Genomic DNA, 17,757 nt, shown 5'->3' on the forward strand with positions numbered 1-17,757 from the left:
CTAATTTATACATGCAAAAATCTCATTGGTTAACAACGGAGTTGATCTCATGTGACATGTGGTTAGTAAGCCCATTTGGGTATGGTCAACTTTGAAACGAGTATCAATAACAATAACATCTTCAAGCTAATGTCCTGAATGGACTTTTAAATTAAACTCAAGCTGAAGTTCGTGGCATTACACTATCAAGTGAGGTTGTTGGCCGGTACCTTTGCCAATTTCCCCTTTATTGTGCATAATAAATGAAAGATGTTATCGATACTTGTTTCTAGCCCCTCTATCTTTAGTACGAGACATCACTAACCAAATCATGAGATCGGGCGACTACATATTATCAAGTTTTCATGAAAAATTCAGTTTTCTTGTTAGCCGTTCAGGTATGAGAAATAGGAAAGTTGCCTCCATGCCCAAACTGCTATCCTAATACATCTTTTAGTTCAAACCATCTACTGAAAGTGATCGTTAGAAAACGTTTGTTGCGGTGACTCGAACCAAAACAACCTGCAGCGTTCTGTTGTTATAACTACACCCGAACCATCTCATATCATCATTAACTTTCAATTTCAATCCATATCTTTGCCTATCTCAACAGTCAAGTAAATAAAGCAAAGATATCAGATTTAGGAACGGTTCAACTTGCATTGAACAAAAATAATTCAACATAATTAAGGAAAAACTGAAGATTCAGATCCCCAACCGGCTCGGTAACTTTCTACCCGACGCAGTGCGAGCAAACTTTCAAGTGACTAATAGTAATTGATTGTATCAACGACCATGATACTATCGATAAATCTACAGATAATATCATAACATACATTGTGTTATCATTAACAATTGAAACGAGGCGCGCTGAAAGGATTAAGTCAACAAACAGTTTATTGTGATCAATTCACGCGTGCGATTATAATGAACGCATTTGTGCAGCGTTTGACGAATTTCGACTTTTTGGTTCAATTGAGTGAGTACCGCCCTGGGTGATAGTAATCTGCTTTTTTACCATAAAGAAGTGATATCGCAAATTGATGCAATTTTTTTCGGTTTGTATTGTTTTCGGATCAGTTGTCGATTCGTTTCTCCAAATAGTGTTATGCAACAGCGTGAAAATCAATGATGAATCTGAAGACCGCCCTCAGTGTCAGTCTTCTTCCTGTGCGGAAGGTATTTGCAATTATTGATTATTGTTTGTGGTCGATGCCCCTCTAGTTCCTCCCAACATTTCGACAATTCCTTATTTGTAGTCTGGAGTATTTTAACGGTGATTTTCAGTATTATCAGACAACTAAAATAAGAAGTAATACAATTATACTGTATTCCCCGATTACTATAAAAACTCTATATTTGCTTACCTTTATGGTTCATTGAATCCACATAGGTAATTGTATCTCAACGTATAAAATTATTTGAATAATAGCAATTTATTGGATTATCTGATTTTGCATCAATTTGCTCTCTATAACTTTTATAAATTTACCCATGCAAATATACTAATTAGAAAAGTTAGTCGTGCGATGGTAAATTAAGTCGATTCCAGCTACTTGATTTTCGGGGCATGCCAGCCTTAAGATATGAATTACTTTTGAGTTTATGGTCAAGTAGAAAAATGGCTCATTGGCATCTAATAATCGGGAGCACTGCGAAAAAAGAAAGTTAAATAACTTAGCAATGGCGTGCCCACATATATGACAGATATATGACTGCCATTAACCCGTATGTGGTGCATAACGCATCAAACAGACTCGCACACCATCGTTAACGGTTTGCTAAAATGCATTTTAGCTCTTTCCAGGACTCCCCTAGATACTTTCACTCTTACTCCACTGTTCTGTGTGTTGGGAGCGACTCTCTCGTCGACTATCCTGTGATATTGATTTCCACTGCATTGCTTAATCCCCAATATAACTTTAACCTTTCTCAATGTGTGGTCTATTCACTGTCACTTCCGCCTTCTCATCAAGGTATCTTTGAGTATCCAGCCTGTTCGCCAGAAAAATTGATTTGTTTTTGTCTCAGACTGGAACATCTGGATGATACGATTTTGACATAACTTGGTAAAAGCTTGCATCTTTCCAGTAACAATGCACCTACAGTAGCATCAAGAGAATTGACACAGAGCAGGTTAAACTTAACGTTAATATTGAGTTATGCGTGTTTACCGGTTTTTGTGCAAAGCAGCGGAAGCAGATTTAGCGCTGTGAATACACTGAGCGGCATCAAGTTCAGTGTCACCGTTGGTAGAAACGATATTTCCTAAGTATACCATCTGTTCGACGCCCACGATAGCTTACCCATTAATCCAAACAGGAACAACGCGATGGCCCGCCAGACTCTTCCTCTTCTTCAGATTTGATCCCGTTCGGTATGGGAGCTGGTTGATCTAGATAGAATTCTCGAAATCTCGGAGGTTCTCAAGTGGTCTAGTGTGACAAATCATCGCTATTTCGGTCGGACTTTTGAGAGTTATTCATCGACTTGAATGTACAAGGCAGTTTTAGCTGGTGAGTTGTCGCCAGCGCAAATTGTACGACCGTAACATCGAAGATCCGTCTCTGACATTTTTTCAGCTGCCATCGATCGCCGATGTCTTCATTTCCGACATGATAATAGTGTATTACACCTCTGATCCAACGCAATGTCTTCCTCTCCATTATCACGAGGCCGCGTTCATTATCTTTGGTAGCCAGTTAGTCCTCGGAAACATAGGGACAACAAGGCAAACGTCATTATAGAATATTTAAGATTTGAGAATGCCATTGTGGAATGCCATTTCATCTAAGAGTACTGATGTGTGAATCAATTTAATAGATGTTCACCGTTGGCCGACAGCATTATCTGAAATACATAAATCGCTCAGTTGTAAGTAGGTCGCTTGCACTGGCAGTGGTAGTGTTTGCCTTTCTTTTCCATTTTAAAACGATCTTGCTTTCTTGTGATTGAAGAACTCTTTGAATCAAGCTGGTGGGGTCTAGTTAAAATTTCTCCAAATGTCAATAATGCTTGGAGAATTTCAGAATGAGGAAATTCTTCCATTGAAATCTATTTGAAATATCCCTGCCATCTGTTCATTGCGGCTCGCCGGTCGGTAAACAACACACCGTTCTTATCAATATCACAACAGAATTATTTGATATTCTTTGTACGCTCTCTCCCCATCCCGAGTATCCAGTTTACCGCAAAAATCTTCGTGATGGACCGCCCGGGTACCAACAATCGCTTTCTTTCCCTTCCGGTTCGCATTTTAATCAATTGACTTTATCGTTTTGATCAATTGGCTTTATGCTCTTTTGCCAAAAAAGAGTTTGTGGTGTAAACAATTCTTCTTACGAAATTCCATTTTGATATCGCCATTCCAATGCCAACTATGTAAATTGACGAACTCCTTACTAGGCTTGGTGAACTTGAGTCGTTTCTCTTTGGTTCATTTGAATGGTGTTTGACGAGGGTTGATTAGGTTTGTTAGCTACTTTTACAGTTGTTGCATGAGCTGGCTTTTGCTACTTAGGCTACTTTTTTAAGTTTTTTAGGGTGTTGAGCCATTTTCCATAGCTGGCTGGATGATCGTCCCTGCAGTTAGTGCAAGTTGCTTTTTCATCCCTCTTTTATAAATATTTGTAGAAGTGGTGATTGCCTTCGCTTTTCACGTACTTTGGCTGAGTGAAGCAGTTGTCAGCGGTGTAGCCTAATTTTTAGAAATTGTGACATTGGGATTTGCCTTTCCTTTGCTGTTGGGGTTCAATCTGCACTATTGGATGACAGATTGATTTTACATTATAAATTTCTGCTTTCTGTTTAGGAAGAAGTACTTTAATTAGTTTGGAAGGGCCGTCTCTAGTTTTTCATCTTTTCTGACTTCCTCTGCGGGGATGCCATAAAGACCCCTAATTATAATGTTCAAGTTTTTCTCCTCGGGTGTGGTTCGCAACACCATTTTCTTTGACAAATATGGCGATCTTTCGATGATCTGAAGATTTTTTGACATTTAAGATTTTAATTTTCTATTTCCTTAACTCATGCTTTATTTGAGGCCATTTTTCAGCATGACGCATGATGATGGCACTGTGCTGTTTTCATTATTACTATTATTGGGTTTTTTCTTTTGACTTATCGATATACTTGGTTGTGGTTGGTGGTCAGCTGTGAGAGAAGGAATGGAACATCGGTGGTTTGAGTGTTGACAGCGGTAGAATGTCAGGATCGTTCCCCTCCATTTTCTTTTCGTCATCTTCATTTTCAGTCTGACTCTCTGACGTATCCTATAACACCTCTTCATTGAAGGAGGAGGCACTTATTTCCTCTGATGTTAAGTTTGAAGGACTTTCGAATCGCAACCTTTTATTCTTGCCTTTATTCTTCTGCGTTTGTTTCTCCAGTTTGGCCAGTTGTTTTTGTAGACTATCGACGAGCGCCGTTAATGTACCATATCTCTATAGCACACTCCATAGTGATAACGTTATCACCAGGTAGGTAAGTTTACAAGGAAGGAATCCCAAACACAATTTGCAGAACTATAGTCTACGCTTGAAATTAGCAAGTCTTCAGTTGGTAAAGCTTCATGTATGTGTGCGACTTCCAGCACAAAACAATATTCCATCGATGGAAGACAACAGGGAAAGAGAAGAAAACCGTCAACATATTGATTCAAATTTTCTTCATTGTAAGTAAGTACAATGAGGAGTTCAATCATTATCCGTTTACGATGGTGATTCATGCTGAACCTACAACGTGCAGACTTTTCAATGAAATGAATATTAGACTACCTGTCACTCACACAATGGATATATACCATTTGGCAAATAACAGGAACCCAATTAGGTGCTTTGGAAATAAATCTTCCTATTAAATACATGATATAGTGATTGTAAATGAGCCCAATGCTTGGAGATATCGGGAAACCGATAAATTTCAATTCTCTGAAACACATCGGATTACTACAGCCACTTTTTTTATTAAGATTTTGTGTAAACACAAAACCTTATTAAAATCGGTTTACTGTCTGTCTGTCTGTCTGTCTGTCCGTCACACGCATTTTTCTCGGAGACGGTTATAGCGATTGACACCAAATTTGGTAGAAAGGTGGGAACTGTGAACGCTCACGCATACAGTGAATTACATCCTTTTACGTCGAATTTAAGGGGGGGGGGGGTCCCCATACATGCAAAAGGGGGGTGTAAAATTTTTTTTCATCAAATATAGTCACGTGGAGTATTAGTAGTACTTCTCAAAGCCGATCTTAGTTTTGACATTCTTTGGAAGGGTGGGGGGCGCGGGGGGTTGAAAGTGATCACTTCTTTAAGGGGGCCATTCTCAGAAACTACCGCACCGAAAAATCTGAAACAAATCAGGAGGCTGCCACTATATGGTGCCTGAGCTCCGAAATACCTTCCATGCCGGTATCTGTTTAAATAAAGTGAATAATAGTATATTACTAAATTTTTTGTAATTGGTTGGAAACCCCCCTTAAGTTCATCCTAGTACCATGAAATTTTGCAGTGATATAGGCTATAATATGGAGCATGATCTTACCAAGTTTGGTGGAAATCGCACTATTACTAACAAAGTTATAATACCTCAAATTTGTTGCTTCTTTGAAAATTGAAGACTATGAATGCCAATATCACCCGAAAGTGGATACTCTCACATAATATATGGATATATTACGTGCAATGGACTAAGAAATACACAAAATCTTTCGTACCTGAAGCGTCCAGCTTCCGGTTTCCCGACTTGTTGAAGGCCTGCACGGTCACTGAGTATTGTCGCTCACTTAGCTATTGGACCGGTGGACTGAAGCTTGGGTCCTGTAATTACTCCAACGGATGGAAGTTACGAATTTAAAAAAAAATAAATGATTGCCTCATGCAACACCTTCTCAGATTGAATCTCAATAAAGCTGAATTTTAGGGGACTGATCCTAATAGGTCCTGCTCAGGACTAAGCGATTTAAATATCTCAGATCAATTCTATCAGCCAATGGTGAACTGCGTTATGAAATTGCTTCACGCATTAACGCAACCTGGATGAAGTGGCGTTCCACAACTGGTGTTCTTTGTGATCGACGTATCAACGAACGTCTCAAATTTAAAATTTACCGTAATGTCATCCGTCCTGTCGCCCTTTATGGTTCTGAATATTCGCCGACTATAAAAGACAATGAACGGCGTCTTGTGATAATGGATACAAAGACGTTGCCTTGGAATAGTGGCGTAAAACATTTTGAATAGATCCGAAATGAGGATATCCACAATCGATTTGTGGTTGCACCGATCATGGAAAAATTGCGATAACGAGAATTCAGTTGCCAAAAGTGGTCTAAACATCGAAGTTGATGGTAAGTACACAAAAAGCCGGCCGAAACAACGATGCCTTGATACGTTGGATGGTACGACTGCATCCAGATTAGGTCTTTGATAAAACAAAATTGCGCAATCGATAACGACTCTCGAACCCCGCTTGTGAACGAGACAATGGCTAAAGGAGAAGCCTGCGCAGACCGAACAGTTTCATAATTGATTCGAATTATTTTAATATAATTTTCGAGCGAAACCTTCCGCTGTGCACTTGTCAAAAAACTGCAGGCAGGCCCTATATATGGACCTTCGCTCTTCATTTTAATGTGACGATAGATAGTAAATTCATGTGAATAAGATAACTTTACTCTACTACAGTTTTGTTAACAAAATCCGGAATGCAACCAAATTTTCCACTATATATTATAATATACAAAATGTTTAATTCTTATTCATCCTAGAATTTAAGGGTAATTTTCTAATAAATTTCTAAAATATGATATATTCGATGTGCATCTTTATTTATTCTCATTGATCTGCACGGAATCTGTAAACTCATTTCTATGTTCTTACTATTCCCAACAAACTTGTACTTTGTTGATAGAATCATAACTGATTATTTCCTTCAAAATTCATTAAATTCATAGATTTTTCCATTCATCTTTGCCCCCCTGCTGTAGACTTATCAATTGCGCAGAATTAAAAGTGACGATAATGAAACTGAGACTGTGCGGATCCCCTATACTCCAAGGAGTGAACAATAAATGAACAAAAGTAAGCTCTGGCGTAAATGAGCCTTGAGTATATCATACTACTTATTTTAGTGTGATACTGACAATCTGCGACTTTTTGCTGTGAATTCGCTGGAAAAATTATACATACTTCAAGATAACCATGAGGGCCGTCTTCTGGTAAATTTCCAAAAGGTAGTAGTATATATACTTCTACTAACTTTTTTGGACTGTGTATGGCACTAAGATGTATTTTGAGACCAAGTTCTTTCAAATTTTTTCGTTGAGTTGTTTTTGGAATTCGTCTTCCTTCACCAATAAAACCAGTTTCAGAAAATAATAATCAAGGGGTATTAATAGTGAAACTGAAGCACGGTCTCACTGTGTGGTTGGCCTATTCTCCAACAAGGAATGAACAGGAAACACTAATACCCCATAATACAATATAGTATATTTTGCTTATTTTGTATGCATGTATTTATATAGTATATGTTACAGACAACCGCCACAAAGGTGAGAAAAATTCGAACTTCGAAATGAATGGGAAAATATTTTCCGCTTGTGAACGAGACAAAGGCTAATGTAAAAGGAAGAACATTTTTAATTGTGCTAATGTATTGATGCTCAATTAAAAGGTTTCCTTTTCAAAACAAAGCCTTATTAAAATTAGCGTGCTCGCTGCTTGCCAATATGCCTTCCTATATCCCCATCCATATAACTGTAAACTTCAACATATTTGTTAAGAGTGAGTGCTAATGTGAAAAAGGGAGGTAATTTTCATTCCTATAGACATTTAGCTTGAATGTTCCTTAGAATGTTCCAAAATAAGCATAGAAATTCAATCTATCATTTTCTCCTTCCTCCTTTTAATTTAGGCGAGAAATATTGTAACAGAACTTTTGTCGATCATGTCACCAACTCTCCATTATACTAATTATGTGTTAGACTGAATTGTCGATAACTGAACCATAAAAAATACTTAAATTTGACTTTGGCGAAACTTTTTCATGTACATAGCTTCTGAAGTCCTTGTAGAATTGTTACTTAAACTCATTCTGGGAATCCGAGATCTTTCCCAATGAGTGGAAAAAGAGATGATCTTTTAGAATTCAGAAGAAGGACCCCCATCTTGAGTGAGGCCAATGGTCGTGTACGCGGAGGCGTGGCACCTACTACCGCGAAGATATTAACTAAAATAGCCCTGATGCCGATCAAATAACCCCTCGAAAGCTTGATCGATAGAAGGCAGTTTAGCTGCCGCTCTAGATCTTCTTGTGCCGACCACATTAATGCCCTCCAGATCATTATGGAACAGTATCTAGAGTTTAGATCATCGTTCTTCCCATCGTTTCGAAAAAGCTTTCGACAGTGTGAACAGGGAGTGTGTTCTGAAATCTTATGCGATACATGATAGCGCACAGAGGCAAAATTTCACAGGAATTCGAAGGGAAAAGCCGGTTCGAGCAAGGTTGCATCTTATTACCGCTACTTTTTCTCCTCATTATCGGTAACGTTCTGTCTCCTTGCCTAGAAGACGTGAAGGGGATCAATGTTCCCTCAAATATGCTGAGGATATTCGCTTGCTCTCTGTCAATGAATGATAGGCCTTGGCGAAATGGAGCCAAACATCGAAGAGCTCAAGCAAGTTATATACCTAGGCAGCGTTGTTGTCGTTAACGAAGGCAGCGAGTTTGAAGTCGCTCCGCATATTAACAGCGTTAAATCTGCTTTCCTGTTTTGTCTCTTTCGCGCCTATATTCTCTCTGCCCTACTGCATGCGAGTAGAACATTGAACAAATTGTCAGACACCATCCTTCTTTAATAATTTTTTGTAAACCTGGCTGGCTCCAAAAGTTTACCATGGCGGAGTTTCATTTTTATGAGAAAATCGTAATACGTTCCTAAGCCGCTTTCTTCGTCTCCTTTAATTTTAAAAAACCGTCTATAAAACCGCTGTTAATTCAAAAATGAATTGCAACAGAAATAACTTTTAAAATTCATGTGCGTAACTAAAAAAATAGAAGTGCATAATCCAAGTTATTTTTTGAAAGAAATTAGAAATAAAATATATTTAAAAAAGTCAATTTCAATTTAGTAGTTTTTTCAGTTTTGAAATAAATGGTGAACGATTCCAATTAATATTCAAATTTTAGACTTTGGATCATACCGGCAGTACCGAGCGAATTAATCTCATAACAGTAACAATAGCACATATAGATCAAATGTCGATTAATTGAATGCTGTTCACCTGAACAATTATTGCCTCGCAGTGGTGCTGCCTATTTTAATTTTAGACAAATCGTTGAATGAATGCAACTGTCCATTTTCTACTATTACATGGCTTTAATTGCATCAAAACATTTTTGAATAACATACTTCATTCTCCTAGTTATTTAATTAAATACGCTCCCGAGAGGTACACCTGTCTCGAACATTTTCTGAATAGGCTTGTTATACGCATGCTCAACTGGAAAATTGCTGTGAGCCTTTTAATATTTATAACATGCTATTAATTCACTAATTATTCACGCATCACACAGTCATCTGCTCAATCGATTTTCACTGTGCTGGCGATGGTGATCATGGTCGTACAAAAAAGCAAGAAAGCTCTTTATAATTGAAAAATTGAAAAAGAAAAAGGGGCGTAAAAGGCGGTTAAAGGGGAAATTCTAAGTGCAAAACGTAACATAGATAGGTGAGGATCTGGGTTGAGTTTGAAAGGTGTTATACAAATGACTACCAGTTCATAGGTTTCTATTAGATGCTACAATCATGTAAAGTGGAACAATTCACGAAGAATCGAATATCTTATCTATGAAAAACACTTAAATATCTCCAATCTATAATATAACATATATATGTGTGTATACTTCGCTTTCACAATAGCTACATTGCATAACTAATTTCTTTTAAAAAAATGTATATTTTATTTTCTTTCTTTTAACGGAGGTCCGCATCTGACAGTCTCAAATCTACGTTAACTTTTCCACGCCCTGTTATTGATATGCTGATAGGGGAAAGCCCATATATGAAAAACTTCCTCGCGCAGTTTTCTGAAAAGTACAAATTTGGCGTTAGCGTTTGGCATTTGGCGTGCTAAGTACGTCAGAACATTTGCTCCAATCTATTATATATATTCGAGTATATTTTTCAACTTTTTTCCCATATAATAAATTGGAACAAAAAATTCAATTAAGTCTTTTGATATGTCACATGTTAATATTGAGAGTGAAGAAATGGGGAAACTGGAAGCTCTTCGCCTCAGGTAAAAGGATTTTGTGTTTTTGTAAGGGACTTTGGATGCATATTTTTTATTTGTACGCAGCTTATGATTTTAAATATTTTCTCGTGGTTTTGGGGCCACGCGGATACATAAACCGATAAGAATATTTACGCTTTAGTTAATGCACAAAAGCGTAGATATATTCATACATGCATCTAAATTGAATATCACCGCGTACTGAGAATTCTATATTACCACATACTTTATAAGCATCTATGTATATGTCTCGAGTAGCTGAGAGTGCCTTACAGATAACTACCAATAGCTAAAAAGGTATAGATAAGTTATGCCACGTGAGTTGGAATTTAAGAAAACACTCAAAGTATTCAATGTGGGGCGGATGTGATCTCATGAGTCTATATTAAATTCAAAACCCGACAAGGGTGTGAATTATATTTACTGGAACCCCAACAACACCTCGGATAGGGACTAACTTAACGACTTTGGGTGGGCTCTAGCAATACTTTACTCGGACAAGTAATCAGGAAAGGCAATCTTAGCGACTGCAGGGATAATGTTAGAAAATTTGTGGATTGCTGCAGCTTTCGCCTCATCATCGCTGTTAATATGCCGATTATCATCTTTCCAGTGGGTGTGCCAATATTTAGCGAACAGACACATATTTGATTTGCTCGCTGCTAATTTATTATACTTACGTCCAAATACCGGCAAGCCGAACTTCACCATCAGTTCAACTCTAGCCGTGAAAGGCATTTAAACGCGAATTCGAGATATTGTTGTGTTTGAGCATGTATAGAAAATGTTCGCCAGCGGTAAAGATGCGCATGAAATTTTTACATCACTGCCTAAGCAGTTTGGGCATACCTACCGGTTTGGTTGATCTCCCTTTCGGTCGGCCGGATGGCTGAGTCGTTTTTTAATAGATAACCAACCATCTGAACAGCTCAAACTGACAGGCAAGCCGAGTCCAAAACACGTTCCGGCCGCCGGTTAACTGGCAAGCCTGCCGCATCGTCGATCATCATCATCATCAACGGCGCAACAACCGGTATCCGGTCTAGGCCTGCCTTAATAAGGAACTGCAGACATCCCGGTTTTGCGCCGAGGTCCACCAATTCGATATCCCTAAAAGCTGTCTGGCGTCCTGGCCCACGCCATCGCTCCATCTTAGGCAGGGTCTGCCTCGTCTTCTTTTCCTACCATAGATATTGCCCTTATAGACTTTCCGGGTGGGATCATCTTCATCCATACGGATTAAGTGACCCGCCCACCGTAACCTATTGAGCCGGATTTTATCCACAACCGGACGGTCATGGTATCGCTCATAGATTTCGTCATTGTGTAGGCTACGGAATCGTCCATCCTCATGTAGGGGGCCAAAAATTCTTCGGAGGATTCTTCTCTCGAACGCGGCCAAGAGTTCGCAATTTTTCTTGCTAAGAACCCAAGTTTCCGAGGAATACATGAGGACTGGCAAGATCATAGTCTTGTACAGTAAGAGCTTTGACCCTATGGTGAGACGTTTCGAGCGGAACAGTCTTTGTAAGCTGAAGTAGGCTCTGTTGGCTGACAACAACCGTGCGCGGATTTCATCATCGTAGTTGTTATCGGTTGTGATTTTCGACTCTAGATAGGAGAAATTGTCAACGGTCTCAAAGTTGTATTCCCCTATCCTTATTCTTGTTCGTGCTTGTGTTTGACCAGTGCGGTTTGATGTTGTTGGTTGATTCGTCTTCGGTGCTGACGTTGCCACCATGTATTTTGTCTTGCCTTCATTGATGTGCAGCCCAAGATCTCGCGCCGCCTGCGCGATCTGGATGAAGGCAGTTTGAACGTCTCGGGTGGTTCTTCCCATGATGTCGATATCGTCAGCATAGGCCAGTAGTTGGGTGGACTTGAAGAGGATCGTACCTCTTGCATTCACCTCAGCATCACGGATCACCTTCTCGAGGGCCAGGTTAAAGAGGACGCATGATAGCGCATCCCCTTGTCGTAGACCGTTGTTGATGTCGAATGGTCTTGAGAGTGATCCTGCTGCTTTTATCTGGCCTCGCACATTGGTCAGGGTCAGCCTAGTCAGTCTTATTAATTTCGTCGGGATACCGAATTCCCTCATGGCCGTGTACAGTTTTACCCTGGCTATGCTATCATAGGCGGCTTTAAAGTCGATGAACAGATGGTGCAACTGTTGTCCATATTCCAACAGTTTTTCCATCGCTTGCCGCAGAGAGAAAATCTGATCTGTTGCTGATTTGCCTGGAGTGAAGCCTCTTTGGTATGGGCCAATGATGTTCTGGGCGTATGGGGCTATCCGGCCTAGCAAGATAGTGGAGAATATCTTATAGATGGTACTCAGCAACGTGATACCTCTATAATTGCTGCACTGTGTGATATCTCCCTTTTTATGTATGAGACAGATTATGCCTCGCTGCCAATCGTCAGGCATTGATTCGCTGTCCCATACCTTGAGCACAAGTTGATGAACCACTTGGTGTAACTGGTCGCCTCCATATTTAACCAATTCGGCTGTAATTCCATCGGCTCCTGGCGACTTATGATTTTTTAGCCGATGAATTGCACGGACTGTTTCTCCTAAACTTGGTGGTGGCAGTATTTGTCCGTCGTCTTCAGTTGGCGGGACCTCCAACTCGCCGATGTTCTGGTTGTTCAGTAGCTCATCAAAGTACTCAACCCATCGCTCTAATATGCCCATACCCATGCATCGTCGATGGCCGCTTTAAAGTACTACAGTACACTGTAGGAGGCAATGTAGGCAACATTGCGGCGGTGATTATTGCCCTGATTTGATTCAGGTACTCATTCACAGTTGAGTCGATTCTTATCCGACATCTAGCCACGATACAAATCAAATTTTTGCCAACTATAAACACTGGACAAGTATCCTAGTACCTCGCCCAAGCTAATAAATAAATTTTAAACAAAGAAAAACGGTTTTCACTCTACATAAAAGATAAAAGATCCACTTGAATATGATAGAATCTTTCACATATATCTGAATTGCCAAACTTTCAATTTCTGATTTGTTCAATTATCTATGTGCCACAAATAGTTAACCCATTACTTACCTTTCTTCTAAAAACTGTTTCATAAAGCGTTTCCCTGTTGAAGTTTGTCTTCGCGTACTAGATGTATTGGAATTATATCAGATAAGGGCTGTAAAAATATTCATCCCGAAATCCAAAATCAATAAAACAGTTAAAAGCATCCCCCAGAACCGTCATCGAGGACATTCTGTACATCACAAGGCCCATAGACTGTCAAACAATTGGTATGGTCGTGTTTGATGCATTGTGCAAATGTTTGACAAGTTCCAAACATGTTGGAAATTTTTTGGACAACGAGAACCTTTGCGTAACGCGTTGCGCTATGTATGGTCACGTTCGTTGCGCAATATTTTTCAGCCGAGAGCTAAATTATAATTTTGGTAAAGGTTGAAATTTCAACCCAATCCCTGGAAGGGGCAGAAAGTCTTCAAAAACGATCAAAACACGTGATGATCGCCGTTCCACTTGAAAAGTTATGGCCCTTCAAATTGGGTTTTTTTATATTTATTATCATGGATAAGTTTGCATTTTCAAGCCTGTTTCGTGGGGAGGACAGGATGGCGAGAATATGCAGCAGAAATAGAAAAGTCCACTCTTTCTAATCCCATTAAAGGATTGAGGCGGTCACCACTCCTTTGATCATCAAGTAGTACTATATTCATGTCATGTGTCCCGACTTTCTCTTCCTTCTAAAAATCCATAGTGGTCTCTCCTTGTTAAAAAGTTACTGTGAACTGAAAAAGGGCTATTTTCATATCATAAATAAGCTTATTGGTAAGGTAACCGCTGTAGCGACGAGCCGCCCTCTTGCCCTCCACCATTAACTCCTCCTCCGAAGATGGGGCTGAACATTTAACCCTTACCATAATTTTTCCTAGTGTTTGGGGCAGCAATTCCTTTTTCAAGCTTTGTATATCAGTCCATATACCACATATCGCACAGTAGCAAATAAAAGCAAAGGTTATTTGCTACTGCTGGAGATATTGCACCCTTTGTTTGGGATTGGTTTATATACGGGAAGATACCATTTGCAAAAACTCCCATAGTATTTGGATTCATTCTCCAACATTTTTTGTAATCCAGGCAGCAAGATAAATGTAATTCTTGAATTATATTGACTAAGAGTCACAGGCGATAAAAATAGATTGATCAGCATTTTATGACATGTTACATGTTTGAACAAAATTTTGCTTAGTGTATGGGAAATGGAATTGCACAACGCAACGTTGAGCATCACTCTGTTGCACAATTTGTTTGATAGTATATGGACCCTCTAATAACCTGGCTTAAATTATTTTGATATTTCTGCCATTTACATAATTACATATCAGAAAGGAGTTAATCAGGGGTAGAATTGAATTAATGAAATAACTAATGCACACTGACCATACCCTTGCCCCATTGCCTTGTCTGGTTGTGCTGCTAATGATTTCTTTATGAAAGCAATCAAAAAGTCCATAAACTCCAGAGATTTTAATGAACTTCACAGCTCATGAAACACATGATTGTGTTGCGTAGCGCTTTTAATGAAGAAAATCTATAGAAGATTTTGGTATTAATTTGCTATTCTGTGATCAAGAAAACTGGGGGAGAATCGAAGTTAGCCCAAGAATTCCATATAAAGTGTTCCTTGACCTATGAGTCAATCATTAGATCTGCGCTGATCTAGCATGCATTCTCGCAGCTGACCATCTTAAATGCTGGACGGACAGCCGGGTATAACAGCCTCTAAACTACCATGCAAATAACAGTATCGCAATCATCTTAATACAGAAATTATATGCTACACATAAATCACGTTTATCATAAAATGAAAATAATAATCCGTATCGCAATTTCCCTGTCTTAGCCAGCTATCAGCCACTCTTGTTCTAGTGGATCCCATTCGAATCGCAGCTCGGCAATCTCAGAGTGGCTTTCGCCCGAATTCTTGGCCAACCTGTTCCAACAATTAGCAATGGTGCGGCAGTGGGTTTCCCGGGGCTGAATCCAAGATTCATACTCGGCGGTTACTGCCTCTGTTCCGGGGCGCAGATAAACTACATGATTTTTGCATACATCTGGCTTACACCTGAATATTTATTGTCAATTTGAACGTTAGAAGAATAGAGAGTGTGTGCGCGGCAATAAAAACACATAAGCGTGTTAATTTTCAACAGTTTTCTTCTTGAGAAGAAGGAGAAGTATATCGGCCAATCGAGGCGAGTTGTGCTACTCCATTTTTTTCGGTTCGTTCGTTTTATAATAATTTCCTCTTCGCGTGGATCTCTGGACGATGCTCGCGTTCAGACCATATTTCCTTTCTTTCTTCTCCATCTACTAACTAAGTTAGTTGAGTTAGATTGACTTAGATAGTGTAGACAGGTGGCTGGAGTTCGGTTTCTTAGTGGTGTCTATTTACTGTAAAAATAACATAATTAAATTGCTTAGCATTTCCTCTAATTAGTCGTGTGCAACTAACACTCGTCTTTTCGTTCAATTTCAGCGAACAAGAAAGCCAAACTGCTTAATGGAAGCTCAACGTCGACATCTTCATCGGGAATCCATCAGCATTCGACTCTAGGCAGTGAATACGATTACCAACAAAACTACTCGCATCTAGGATACGATCGTCCTCCATCTCGTCCAGGTGGTCCGAATCTTGTAAATAAACAGTTAGTGCTACCTTTCGTGCCGCCCAGTTTCCCCAATAATTCACCCGATGGACTGTCCCATCTTATCAAGCCGTCCGAATATCTAAAAAGTATCAGTGATAAGAGATCGTGTGCTTCGTCGACCAGGTGAGATAGTGAATTAAGGACGAAAAGGATATGATTGTGAATGTGTGGCTGTTGAATAGTGACCGCAAGGTGTTGTGTGAGTTTTCTTGAACGATCTTAATGGAAACTCCCCAGTGATCCGATCGTTTCATAAATATTCAGAGTTTCTGTGAATCATCACAATCAGTCAATTGAAACTAATGATTTGGTGCCGTTATTGTTAGCTTTCACCAACGATCCATAAAACTGTGCATGAGTGTAAAATAGAAATGATTAAGTTCTGCTTAAAGCATCAAAAACATCCAGCTCTGAGTATCGATGATATTTTGTAACTTTTACATTTGCCTATTACGAGGAAAATGGTACCCAACAGACCGAATTGGACTCCAACTTCTCCTCTTTTAAGAGGGTAAAATAGAAATCCATTTTTACGCAAATCAGAATTAGATGAATGTATATAATTCGCATCTAATTTTTCCAAATCCAAGTAAAGTTAAAAATATTCCGGAAAGAACAAATTGAATGAACTGGGACGTAAAGTGAAATGTAAATCTCTACTAATCATCTCGAATTAAATTGCATTTAACCCACATAACAAAAATAACTATCTACAAGGTAATGGCACTCTTGTAACAATGTTTACGGCTTTGAATGAAACAAGTACATATCAGACATGCCGAAATTACTCGCCTTCTAGGACCAATTTGAAAACCGCAGCCGTAGATTAAAGCTTCACCATCGTAGACGAAAAAACTTGGCAATATTTTTTAAAAAGACAAGAAATCCTGTAATTCACAACCGGAGCATTAAAAAGTGCAGCCTACCCTCTTCGATTAGTATTTTTTTCTAAGAGAAATGGGGGCTAAGTAGTCAACAAGCCAATTATCGTAATTCTCCTCTGGCAGACCGTTCACAGAAAATTACCACTTTCATAAAAACGCAGATACCCAAACCATCATATCCAATTGCCAATCAAATTATACCTGTGCCATCAGTTCATCAGATATTATTGCGAAAATTTCTATTGTTTTATTGAAAAATTATCTCCTATTTGACTTCAATCGCTTCTTTCCGGAAAATATTCGCCTCTCTAAAGAAAGTCAACTGAACACTGGCTTGCATTATGGAAAAATACGAATTTATGCCGGAAATAATTTTTTGCAGATTATCGATATTGGTGAATCTCTAGCCAGGGGCCTGTTTGATTTTCTTAATTATGACCATCAATTTCCTGCATTCACGGAAAATGGTGCTACGTACACACTCAACGCAGCGTTTCAAGATACTCAATTGTTTAATCAAACTAATTCTGTTATTGGCACTGCAGTAATAAAAATACATATGTGAAATCTGTCATGATTTATGCGGTTGTGATTAGCTAGAGCCTAGTGACCAGATTGAATACGCTGGGAAGTTCGCTGTGATCAACCATGGAAATATTAGCACGTAATATTGTGCGATGCAATGCACCTTAACAAAATATTTCCCATGTGATATCAAAGATTCATCTTTTTCAAATGAGTGATAGTAGGGAGGATTGAAGAAAAAATATTTGGGTACCAAAGAGCTTTAAAATTGTTATATTTGGTAGCAAACAAGATTTATATTTCCCAATTTTTTATAGTACTTTATTATTCTTTCTTTTGGTTCTACTTTATGGCGAACAATGTCTTG

General features: G+C 38.9%; 1 protein-coding gene across 3 annotated transcripts in view; it reads left to right on the top strand.

The window, feature by feature from the left end:
• The window catches only part of LOC119657105 (espin), a 198,603-nt gene that overhangs the window by 172,358 nt on the left and 8,488 nt on the right, over positions 1 to 17,757 (top strand). For all 3 annotated transcript variants that reach the window (XM_038063863.1, XM_038063862.1, XM_038063864.1), the window contains one exon: positions 15,810 to 16,104. In XM_038063863.1, the coding sequence (XP_037919791.1) occupies positions 15,810 to 16,104 (295 nt within the window). The remainder of the gene's footprint in view (positions 1 to 15,809; positions 16,105 to 17,757) is intronic.

The sequence above is a fragment of the Hermetia illucens genome, chromosome 5, assembly GCF_905115235.1.
Source record: "Hermetia illucens chromosome 5, iHerIll2.2.curated.20191125, whole genome shotgun sequence".
In the NCBI taxonomy this organism is placed as follows: Eukaryota; Metazoa; Arthropoda; class Insecta; order Diptera; family Stratiomyidae; genus Hermetia; species Hermetia illucens.